Source organism: Coregonus clupeaformis, chromosome 1, assembly GCF_020615455.1.
Source record: "Coregonus clupeaformis isolate EN_2021a chromosome 1, ASM2061545v1, whole genome shotgun sequence".
In the NCBI taxonomy this organism is placed as follows: domain Eukaryota; kingdom Metazoa; phylum Chordata; class Actinopteri; order Salmoniformes; family Salmonidae; genus Coregonus; species Coregonus clupeaformis.
In genome coordinates this window covers 56,508,739-56,520,899 of record NC_059192.1, presented here as the reverse complement: position 1 = coordinate 56,520,899, position 12,161 = coordinate 56,508,739, and the positions used below count along the sequence as shown (strand labels likewise).

The window sequence follows — 12,161 nt, the reverse complement described above, 5'->3', positions numbered from 1 at the left end:
ACCCTTCTAGTGGGATCAAAATAATCATGATTTTTGGAATCAAAACTATCCTAATCACCTACAATCCCTGATTAAAGATCAGATTGGATTACCAAATCCTTATCCCTATCCGGAGAAACCGAATCCCATTTTTCAGTTTTGAAAAACTAAATTCTAACATTTAATCCTATCTGATAGGGGTAATCCAATCAGATAACTTTTTGAAAAACCAGCCCCTTGGCTGCTGCCACATAGGCTTTTCAACACCCTTTCTCTGTCGCCTAGCTCTGGAGAGGTCATGGCTGTTCTCTGCAGGAGAGTGAAGTGACAAAACCCCTCGCAAATGGGCCTCCCGAGTGGCGAAGCGGTCTACAGCACTGCATCGCAGTGCTTGAGGCGTCACTACAGACCCAGGTTCGATCCCGGGTCCCGCAGCTGGCCGCGACCGGGAAACCAATGAGGCTGCGCACAATTGGCCCAGCGTCGTCCGGGTTAGGGGACGGTTTGGCCGGCCAGGATGTCCTTGTCCCATCGTGCTCTAGCGACTCTTGTGGCAGGCTAGGCGCATGCACGCTGACACGGTCGCCAGTTGTACAGAGTTTCCTCCGACACATTGGTGCGGCTTAAGCGAGCAGTGCGGCCTCACAGGGTCGTGTTTTGGAGGACGCGTGGCTCTCAACCTTTGCCTCTCCCGAGTCCGTACAGGAGTTGCAGCAATGGGACAAGACTGTAACTACCAATTGGATCTCACGTAATTGTGGGGTAAAAAGTAAAAAATTAATACAAAAAAGTAATAAATAAACCTCCTCTGTGATGTGGCGCTCCACGAATGCTCTATTTGTTGTGGAAAGCAGCATCCAAGATGGCCGACAGCTCTTCACATCCCCCATAAAGAAGACCTGAGGGTTCATTGGAAATGCAATCACACATGCTTCAGCAGCAGTTTTAATGTAGATGTTACTTTAGATTGACTTTGTGTGGGTCTAGAGACTAGAAGGCCTTGCTGTTTGGATCTGGCCCTGCGCCCCCGCATTGGCAAAGGTTCAAGGTCCTAACAAGCCATGTAATGTGTTCAATCTTTACACCAAACCTGTGGCTTCATATAAACCCTGCGCTAATAAATTAAATGGAGAACGGAGAGCTAAAATAAATAAAATCTTGTCCACAGTACTTTGGACTGGAGCCTTTCAACTGCTGAGGTGTGCAGTAATTCCCTGGCAATGCAGAGTCTGGAGTGTGTTAATGCGCTTATAAAACGGATTGCAACAAGGTAAAAAATTTTGCTAAAAAAGCTAGCTAGCATTTTTTGGTCACGAGAGTGCAGTTAACTTCTGACATTAACATAACCCCCACCACTCCTCTGACTGTTGCCGTGTCACTATGCCACATAGAACAAGTATTCCCATAATGCTGATGATGACAGAACGATAATATTAGCCTCAGTCTACTACCCACCTGGCTAGCCAGCTACAGTGGGGGAAAAAATTATTTAGTCAGCCACCAATTGTGCAAGTTCTCCCACTTAAAAAGATGAGAGAGGCCTGTAATTTTCATCATAGGTACACGTCAACTATGACAGACAAAATGAGAAAAAATATCCAGAAAATCACATTGTAGGATTTTTTATGAATTTATTTGCAAATTATGGTGGAAAATAAGTATTTGGTCAATAACAAAAGTTTCTCAATACTTTGTTATATACCCTTTGTTGGCAATGACACAGGTCAAACGTTTTCTGTAAGTCTTCACAAGGTTTTCACATACTGTTGCTGGTATTTTGGCCCATTCCTCCATGCAGATCTCCTCTAGAGCAGTGATGTTTTGGGGCTGTCGCTGGGCAACACTGACTTTCAACTCCCTCCAAAGATTTTCTATGGGGTTGAGATCTGGAGACTGGCTAGGCCACTCCAGGACCTTGAAATGCTTCTTACGAAGCCACTCCTTCGTTGCCCGGGCGGTGTGTTTGGGATCATTGTCATGCTGAAAGACCCAGCCACGTTTCATCTTCAATGCCCTTGCTGATGGAAGGAGGTTTTCACTCAAAAACTCACAATACATGGCCCCATTCTTTCTTTCCTTTACACGGATCAGTCGTCCTGGTCCCTTTGCAGAAAAACAGCCCCAAAGCATGATGTTTCCACCCCCATGCTTCACAGTAGGTATGGTGTTCTTTGGATGCAACTCAGCATTCTTTGTCCTCCAAACACGACGAGTTGAGTTTTTACCAAAAAGTTATATTTTGGTTTCATCTGACCATATGACATTCTCCCAATCCTCTTCTGGATCATCCAAATGCACTCTAGCAAACTTCAGACGGGCCTGGACATGTACTGGCTTAAGCAGGGGGACACGTCTGGCACTGCAGGATTTGAGTCCCTGGTGGCATAGTGTGTTACTGATGGTAGGCTTTGTTACTTTGGTCCAAGCTCTCTGCAGATCATTCACAAGGTCCCCCCGTGTGGTTCTGGGATTTTTGCTCACCGTTCTTGTGATCATTTTGACCCCACAGGGTGAGATCTTGCGTGGAGCCCCAGATCGAGGGAGATTATCAGTTGTCTTGTATGTCTTCCATTTCCTAATAATTGCTCCCACAGTTGATTTATTCAAACCAAGCTGCTTACCTATTGCAGATTCAGTCTTCCCAGCCTGGTGCAGGTCTACAATTTTGTTTCTGGTGTCCTTTGACAGCTCTTTGGTCTTGGCCATAGTGGAGTTTGGAGTGTGACTGTTTGAGGTTGTGGACAGGTGTCTTTTATACTGATAACAAGTTCAAACAGGTGCCATTAATACAGGTAACGAGTGGAGGACAGAGGAGCCTCTTAAATAAGAAGTTACAGGTCTGTGAGAGACAGAAATCTTGCTTGTTTGTAGGTGACCAAATACTTATTTTCCACCATAATTTGCAAATAAATTCATAAAAAATCCTACAATGTGATTTTCTGGAGAAAAAAAATCTCAATGTGTCTGTCATAGTTGACGTGTACCTATGATGAAAATTACAGGCCTCTCTCATCTTTTTAAGTGGGAGAACTTGCACAATTGGTGGCTGACTAAATACTTTTTTTTCCCCCACTGTATGTTAGTAGGGAACATTTGCTGCAATTCCATTGCTTCGCCTCTTCCTCTCTGTTGGCTGGCTAAAGGTATTGTCACATCACAAATCAAATTGAATATGTCACATGATTTGTAAACAACAATGTAGACTAACAGTGAAATGATTTCTTATGGGCCCTTCCCAACAATGCAGAGAGAGAGAAAATATATAAATAATAGAAAAGTAATAACACGTAATAATAAAAGTAAAAAATATACAATGAGTAACAATAACTTGGCTATTTACATGGGGTATCAGTACCAAGTCGATGTGGAGGGGTACGAGATAATTGAGGTCTTGCTAGCTAATATGGGAAATATGGGAATAAGGTGTAGGAATGTGGTACCTTAATTTGAAAGCACATTTGAAAGTTAGACATCTGAATATACATTATGGCAAAGACAAACGCCCACTTTAATAAGGCAGCGCACACACCACACCGAATGTCGATCTGCTGTTCATCTGCCGTTTGTTCGCTGAGGTGTGTTTTAGGGACCACTCGCTGGTGGGTGTCTGACTTCCGACATTTTCGTGCAATTCTACATGTAGAATTGGTTTGCAAATTACAGTTGGCAATCTGTTCAGAGGTACTAAGTACTCTTGGCCGGCAAACGGGCAGGTAGTCTAGCGGTTAAGAGCTTTGGGCCAGGAACGGCCAACCGAAAGGTCGCTGATTCAAATCCCCGAGAAACAAAATCAGTCAATATGCCCTTGAGCAAGGCACTTAACCCTAATTGCTCCTGTAAGTCGCTTTGGATAAGAGCAGCTGCTAAATTACTAAAATGTACACGCCTGTGTGTCTGTCCCTTAAGAGGTTTGAGTAAATACACTCTGTTATTGATGGCTAGGACTGCCTCAACATTATTTTTCAACCTTGTTCCCATATGGCAGGTGCTTAGGCTAAGTTCACTGAACCTCAAAAGAGGTAATACAAGTATGTTTCCTTGCCAATGCAGGTTTATAATAACACACAGGTGCGAATTACAGGGAACCGAAAAACATACTTTTTTCAGAGAGTCTGTCTCTGGTCTTTCAGTAATAAATAATGTTAATATTCCAGTGCTACAACTGTTTCTGTTTTCTAGAGCACATTCAAGGTGTTTTGGCAAAATACCATCACACAGGAACATACATTTAAAGATGAACCCCCTGAAAATGATTTGGTGACATGTATGAAAGTTTAGAACTGAGTAGACATACAGCTGTTGAAAGGTGAGGTACGAGATCGTGAAAATTTAGTTTTGAGAGATATGCACACTTTTCCGTATCCCAGGATGTGTGTGTCTGTGTGTATATGCATGTGCATTTCTGTGTGTATCATGCACGATTTGATACATTGACCAGCAGGGCTGGGACTGGACCCAACGGGGAGGGAGTGGAGAGATATATGAATACACCTACATCTGTGTCTTTATCTGTGTCCATCTATCTACCGTATGTCTGTCATCTCTATCAACATCCTCATCTGTGTCTGTGCCTCCTGCAGCTGTACAAATCTTTATCATCTGTGTCTCTGTCTGCATCACTAGCTGTGCTGAGGAAGTAATGGATAAAGTAAACATTATTTCCCTTCTCTACTGTAGTTCCCAACAACTAGCTTTTAGGGGCAATTGCAAGGATCCATTGCAAATGGTTCTGTGACAAATAAACATAACAAACATTCACTTGAATTAGGAGTAATTTCATAATGTTTATGTTCAGGTCCATGCAGTGCTTTTCTCCTCATCTCCTCACTGAGTTGTGCTAAGTTCTGTGCCCTCTCCTTTAGGTCAGTGGTTCAGTGAGACAATAGTGAGACAATAGTGAGACAACAGGGTCAAACCCACAACTATCTGGTGGTGGTCTTGCATTACTCCACTGAACCTTTAGTCTTTTACCACAAAAAACAAACTTAAATGTCCCAAATGTACAGCAAACAATACAATGGTTTGTCTTGACAACGTCGGTGGTTGTACTGCAAGGAAACCATGATAAAAAAGTATGTAGTTGCCAACGATCTAATTAGGCTTTTAATGCCTGGATGAAATGCCTACGTCAGCCTCATTTACACAGCCAAAAACACTAACAAACACATCTGAAAAAAAAAAGTATTTGTTTTGTTTACAGAGAAAATGAATCATAAAAAACAATGCTTATTATGTAAGCCATGTGTGTCGTAATGTGCCATGTGTGTCGTAATGTGGCTCTAGGGGGTGAAAAGTAAAGCAGTACTGCTACAGTATGGATGGATATTCCTTGAAAGGAAAAACTGGAGCAATTTAACAGATGTTTGGCTCAGACTTCAAAGTGATAAAGCATTACTCATATCCCCTCTGCCCCTCTCTCTTTCTCTGAGGGAGGACAAAAGAGAGGAACCTATCTGTTGAGGAGGGCCTGAGCCCTATTTGTCTCCCCTACAGTACCTGCTGTCTGGAAACACTATATCAGGTTAAACACTCCAGCCTCCATTTTACTGTAATCAACAACACATTTATTGCTCAAACAAAAATGGGAACCGGCCAGCAACTTCAGATTGTCTTACTGTGAATGTTTACCATATGTACTCATCTAAACTAGAATATGCAATGTTTTAACACAGGATTGAGGTGCCTCAGTCTCTACTGTGCTGTATGTATTTTATTTATAGGTATCCAAAGTCTCACATTGAATCAAATACCCTTTCTCTGGGCTTGAGATGATGTGGAATGCTGAGCCTCAGCACTACTGGAGATATCTGATCCCACTGGAAAGCACTGCAGTAGATAACCCCATTCATTTTAAGTTTCTGTATTTATTAACACTGTATAGAGTTTCAAAGAGGGGAAATATATAAAGTTCAATACATTCACTTCCAGTTTTCATAAAATACTGGGTCCAATTTCCAGTGATGGCTTTGTTAAGAGTGGGAGGTGAAAATGGCACAAAACGACTCAAGTACTAATGTTGACCAAACGAACAACCAACGCAGCCCCCTAGAATGTGAAAGGATCCCCTCTAGAATGTGTGCTGACCTCTCTAAAGCTACGTACGTATGCAGACCCGTGCTCTAGGCAGCACAGATGGTTTGTGTGAGACGCAAAATCCTGGAGTACCTGAAAGCCCAACCCTCTAAAATGCTATTTAACTTTAATTGTCATTCCTAAGTGAGAGGCACCTCACGAATCCATTGGTTCATGTCCATCGTCTGACCGTAGCATAAGCCTGTTTCCCAATGGTGTTAAACAGCTCCCTATTCACATCTCATCTCCCTCATGAACACTGATCTACAGTATCTGAGAGAATTTAAGCTCAGAGAGAAATACATGTTGGAAACCCATGAAGTACCTCCTCAACGTATCCATGGTCCATCAAGAATGAAGGGAGACAAGAGAAGAGAGACAGGGAAGAGAATTGGGACACAGCCTTAACATCTAAGAGCCTTAAAACAGCATAAAATATCGTACAAAGTGTTCCCAGAATTCACCACTGACTGACGCAGGCTATTGGTTTATAGATGGACACACACGCAGGGTGGTACAGGGGGGCTATGGGGAGCCTGAGGGGCAGACAGACCTGATTCCTGGAGTTCATTTGGCAAATTACAATTTAAAAAGCCGATCAAGGCTTTGAGCAGAGCGACTGTAAAAGCACACTGGTCAGAAGAGATTTAGAGGGATATTATCTGGGTTGGACTGGGCAAGGCTAGCCTAACACTGCCCTTGAGGTGTAGAGTAGGTAGCATCCCTCTAGAGGGAAATGTGATTGCAAATGTTTTACCTTTCCTATACATTTCGATAACAAGAAAAGTTAAACTGTAGACAAATATAAGATTGTTCATAATTGACCCACCTGGTTAAGTAAAGGTTAAAAAGTGGTGTGCTAGCTTAGCCTAGCCTAACACACTGTAAGTTGAGGAGGCATCCTGGAGGATCCATTAAGCCATTATAATGAACCAACCTCTCTGAACCGCTACTTTGGCAGGAAATGCCTTTTTCCATGTTCCCCCTGACTCTCTCTCTGGCCCACACTCCTCTCCTCTCCTTTCCAAATCCAGGGTCTCTCTCCGGCAGGCTCTGACCTAACTCAGTCGTGAAAATAGACAAATAGAGGGATTGCAATCAAACAAATACAATAAACTGTAAGGGCATCAGGGATAAAACATTTATGGAACACTGCTTTTGAGTATCCTAAAAAGTGGCAGCTGATTTTTATGCAACTCTGAAAATAACATAACCAAAAACATAGATCTTGCCCAATTTCTCTGTCTTTGATTAGCCCTAGCAGTGCAGCATTCCTGGCCTTGAGATGGAAAACTGAGAAAGCTAAACGTGCCTACATGACCTGACCTAGATTCAAAGCCCCTGTCAGAAGTATATTATCTAATCCAAGGTAAGGAAATGTGCCTTTCTTTTAGTTCAGTGGGCAATCTTTTGCATTAAAATTGCATTATCCTTGGGTATGGTAACAGTAAAATCAGTTAGATATTTACATTGTACAAGGAAAGTACATAGAGTTACTTATCAAAATGCTTTCTATGTTCAAATTTGAGAACCAACATGGTAAGTAGAGCACAATATAATAGCTCTTACACCATGCAGACACTACACAGACATAAGGACAAATTCCATTCTAAGCCATATTCTTCATTGGACAAATGAGAGTCTGTAAGAGAGGCATAGTACCATATTAACACCATATTCACACCATTTAAGAAATCCACAAGCCTCTACAAGACCTGCAACAACTTGTGTCATTCCACAGCAAAGTACTAGAGACATTTAAGTAGCTCTGGGGTCATAAAAAGCATATAACTAACTGGTTCAGTACTGAAAGTGTGGGATTCAGAAATCAACCTCAGATGCCATAAAATGTATTAACTTATTCTGGGAGAAATGGATGCTAGCTAAATGGACTTTAAAGTATTTTACGCGCACCTGGAATTGTTAGCATTGGCATGAGGCTTAGGACTAATGTCACCCACATTGCAGCTTAGCCATCTTCCATGCTGTCCAGGAGGTGTCATGGCTTCAGCTAATGCTAACCATACTGTTGAACACAACAGGCTTCAGCTAATGCTAACCATTCTAATGAACACTGCAGGCTTCAGCTAATGCTAACCATTCTGATGAGCACTGCAGGCTTCAACTAATACTAACCATTCTGATGAACACTACAGGCTTCAGCTAATGTTAACCATTCTGATGAACAATACATGCTTCAGCTAATGCTAACCATTATGTTGAACACTACAGGCTTCAGCTAATGCTAACTGTTCTGTTAAACACTACAGGCTTCAGATAATGCTAACCATTCTGTTGAACACAGTGCTCCGAGGGGTTCAGATTTAGCTACCTCTGTAATACTTGGGAGTCCCCTGCCTACAGTACTTGAGTTCTTGATGCCAAATCCCATCTTAACACTACTGGTTGTATTCCTATGAATCAGACTGTGATTCAGTTAGACTTGCAGGTGGGTGAACTCTCTGACCAGTGACAGATTTACCCTGTAGTCATCTAAATGTACTGCAGCCATCAATAGCCCAGTCAACAGCATCATCCATCATGCTCCATGCTTATTATGGAGGAAAGCACTCAAGTCAAGGCCTAAGGCAGAAGGACTTCAAGGTGTTTGGAAATCTGCCTCAAAGTGCATCCCTAGTGGGATCAAAATCCAACTGGACCAAGAAGGAAAAATAAACGGAGGAACTCAAAGGGTGGGTACAGACACTTCAAAGCAGTCTGAGTCCTTTAGGCTTCTATGGCATGGGGTTTTACTCACACCCAATGTGAAACCTAAGTCAAATTGCTTTTCTAATCACTGTTTCCCCTCCTCTTTGAAGAACACACGAGTCCCATTACTGCTTTACTGTCTGGGCACACCATTTAAGCCAGGATGTCAACCTCTGTTACTGAGCCTGTCTCTCTCTCTACAGGCTTTGGAGATAGATATGACAAAACTTATTATTTCATTCTGCTGAAGGGAAAGGAAAACTAGACAGGTTTCCTTATGCTGCGTCAGCTAAAACTGTGGTTCAGTTAATGGTGAGGTGTGTTTGTATGTTATAGTGCAAGAGTTAGTGAGTCTTAACTGGGTCAAATTGTATAGGCAAAAGTAAACACTGATATATCAAGTAAGACCAACATACAGTGAGGGAAAAAAGTATTTGATCCCCTGCTGATTTTGTATGTTTGCCAACTGACAAAGACATGATCAGTCTATAATTTTAATGATAGGTTTATTTGAACAGTGAGAGACAGAATAACAAGAAAAAAAATCCTGAAAAACGCATGTCAAAAATGTAATCCATTGATTTGCATTTTAATGAGGGAAATAAGTATTTGACCCCTCTGCAAAACTTGGTGGCAAAACCCTTGTTGGCAATCACAGAGGTCAGACGTTTCTTGTAGTTGGCCACCAGGTTTGCACACATCTCAGGAGGGATTCTGTTCCACTCCTCTTTGCAGATATTCTCCAAGTCATTAAGGTTTTGAGGCTGATGTTTGGCAACTCGAACCTTCAGCTCCCTCCACATATTTTCTATGGGATTAAGGACTGGAGACTGGCTAGGCCACTCCAGGACCTTAATGTGCTTCTTCTTGAGCCACTCCTTTGTTGCCTTGGCCGTGTGTTTTGGGTCATTGTCATGCTGGAATACCCATCCACGACCCATTTTCAATGTCCTGGCGGAGGGAAGGAGGTTCTCACCCAAGATTTGACGGTACATGGCCCCGTCCATCGTCCCTTTGATGCGGTGAAATTGTCCTGTCCCCTTAGCAGAAAAATACCCCCAAAGCATAATGTTTCCACCTCCATGTTTGACGGTGGGGATGGTGTTCTTGGGGTCATAGGCAGCATTCCTTCTCCTCCAAACACGGCGAGTTGAGTTGATGCCAAAGAGCTTGATTTTGGTCTCATCTGACCACAACACTTTCACCCAGTTCTCCTCTGAATCATTCAGATGTTCATTGGCAAACTTCAGACGGCCCTGTATTTGTGCTTTCTTGAGCAGGGGGACCTTGCGGGCGCTGCAGGATTTCAGTCCTTCACGGTGTAGTGTGTTACCAATTGTTTTCTTGGTGACTATGGTCCCAGCTGCCTTGAGATCATTGACAAGATCCTCCCGTGTAGTTCTGGGCTGATTCCTCACCGTTCTCATGATCATTGCAACTCCACGAGGCGAGATGTTGCATGGAGCCCCAGGCCGTGGGAGATTGACAGCTATTTTGTGTTTCTTCCATTTGCGAATAATCGCACCAACTTTTGTCACCTTCTCACCAAGCTGCTTGGCGATGGTCTTGTAGCCCTTTCCAGCATTGTGTAGGTCTACAATCTTGTCCCTGACGTCCTTGGAGAGCTCTTTGGTCTTGGCCATGGTGGAGAGTTTGGAATCTGGTTGATTGATTGCTTCTGTGGACAGGTGTCTTTTATACAGGTAACAAACTGAGATTAGGAGCACTCCCTTTAAGAGTGTGCTCCTAATCTCAGCTCGTTACCTGTATAAAAGACACCTGGGAGCCAGAAATCTTTCTGATTGAGAGGGGGTCAAATACTTATTTCCCTCATTAAAATGCAAATCAATAAATAACATTTTTGACATGCGTTTTCCTGGATTTTGTTGTTGTTATTCCGTCTCTCACTGTTCAAATAAACCTACCATTAAAATTATAGACTGATCATTTCTTTGTCAGTGGGCAAACGTACAAAATCAGCAGGGAATCAAATACTTTTTTCCCTCACTGTATGTATACAGGATAGATCATTTAATTATTTCTACTGGAGGGCATGATATGCATAATAGTCAATATATGAAGCTCTGTGTAACATTTACCACCCCTAATTTAATGAATCTCATAACAAGGGCCAGATGAAGATCATTTTCAGTTCCTTTTTTAAGGATCTTAAGGGCTGTGCGTGCAGGGTTAGCGATCCTAGCACTCCATTTTCAGAGGTTAAACAGCTGACTCAGGACCCCGTGCAGCTGGCATATGTAAATCCAGCATGTCTATCTGTCTTCCCATTAAAGTGAGCAGGATAATTAATATAGGAGTCTGGGAGACATTCCTCCTACAAAAGGCAACATTCTGGCCCCCGGCCTAAACCAACAAGGGGAAAAAACAGGCCTCTCTGCAGGCCAAAGCGAGCCTCCAGGACTAAGGCACAGTTTGAAGGCTGTGGACATAGAGGGAGGGGAGAGAGGGGGAAAGGAGGGGGGGAGAAGGGAGGAAGAAGGGGAACTATTGGGGATGAAAGAAAGACATGAACCCCAGACAGAGGTGAAAATGGGAATTATCATGTGGATGCTGGCCAGAAAGTGTGGATGAATGCGTGTGCATCTCTGTGTGTGTGCACATGTATGTGTGCATGTGTGTATAAGTTGGTCACTCACCACTCTCGCTCTTATCGATGACGTCTACCAGTTTGCCGGCCTGCAGGCTGATTTCCGCCGGCTCCTGCTTCTCATAGTTGGCAACCACCATGTACTGCTCCAGTAGCATAGGATCCGCACCATCCAAGCCTGGGGTTGATGGGAAAAAACACGCTGTCAGCCAGCTCCCGGTCATGGGTACGCGAGCGCGACCGCCAGGCACCCGCTGCGCCATAGGCCAATTTGTCAGTAGACCTTAGCCAATGGAAACACACGCTGGGCTCTGTGCATTTTCCCAAGAGTCTGGCCATATAGCTGGATCCCCCACCAGCCCAAAATCAGGGGCAGTGGAGATTCTAAAAGGAAAGCCTATTAAACTGGAAGTCTCCCAAAATACATCAAGCAGTTTGCTGAAGAGAACCTATTCTACGCTGTTGGGGGGGCCTTATCCATAGTCCAAACTTGAGATAGAAAAATAGGAATGGATGGAGAGAAAAAGAGGAAAGCAGTAGAGAGAGAAAGAGAAGGAGCAGCAGCCGGTTGTAGATGGGACAGTGGAGTGGGAGAAAGGAACGGTTTCCCCTGGAAAATAAACAGTCTGTTAAAAAGCCTCCTTCTCCTTGTTGGGGCTGGATCTGGAGGAAGAGTAGGGGGGTTGTGTACGCCAATCATAAGAGTCGACACTGAAGGCCTTAAATAGAACCAGATGAGTGGGCTGGAGTGGAGCTCAGGAGGGCGGGCCTCAGCTGCAGTGAAACACTAGAG

At 43.4% G+C, this 12,161-nt stretch overlaps 1 protein-coding gene across 1 annotated transcript in view; it reads right to left on the bottom strand.

The window, feature by feature from the left end:
• Window positions 1–11,960, bottom strand: part of LOC121570983 (SH3 and PX domain-containing protein 2A-like) — a 35,000-nt gene extending 23,040 nt beyond the window's left edge. Inside the window, exon 1 of the mRNA XM_041882222.1 lies at window positions 11,418–11,960. Coding sequence (XP_041738156.1) covers window positions 11,418–11,631 — 214 coding nt within the window. The 5' untranslated portion in view covers window positions 11,632–11,960. The remainder of the gene's footprint in view (window positions 1–11,417) is intronic.
• Between the last annotated feature and the right edge of the window lie 201 nt (window positions 11,961–12,161).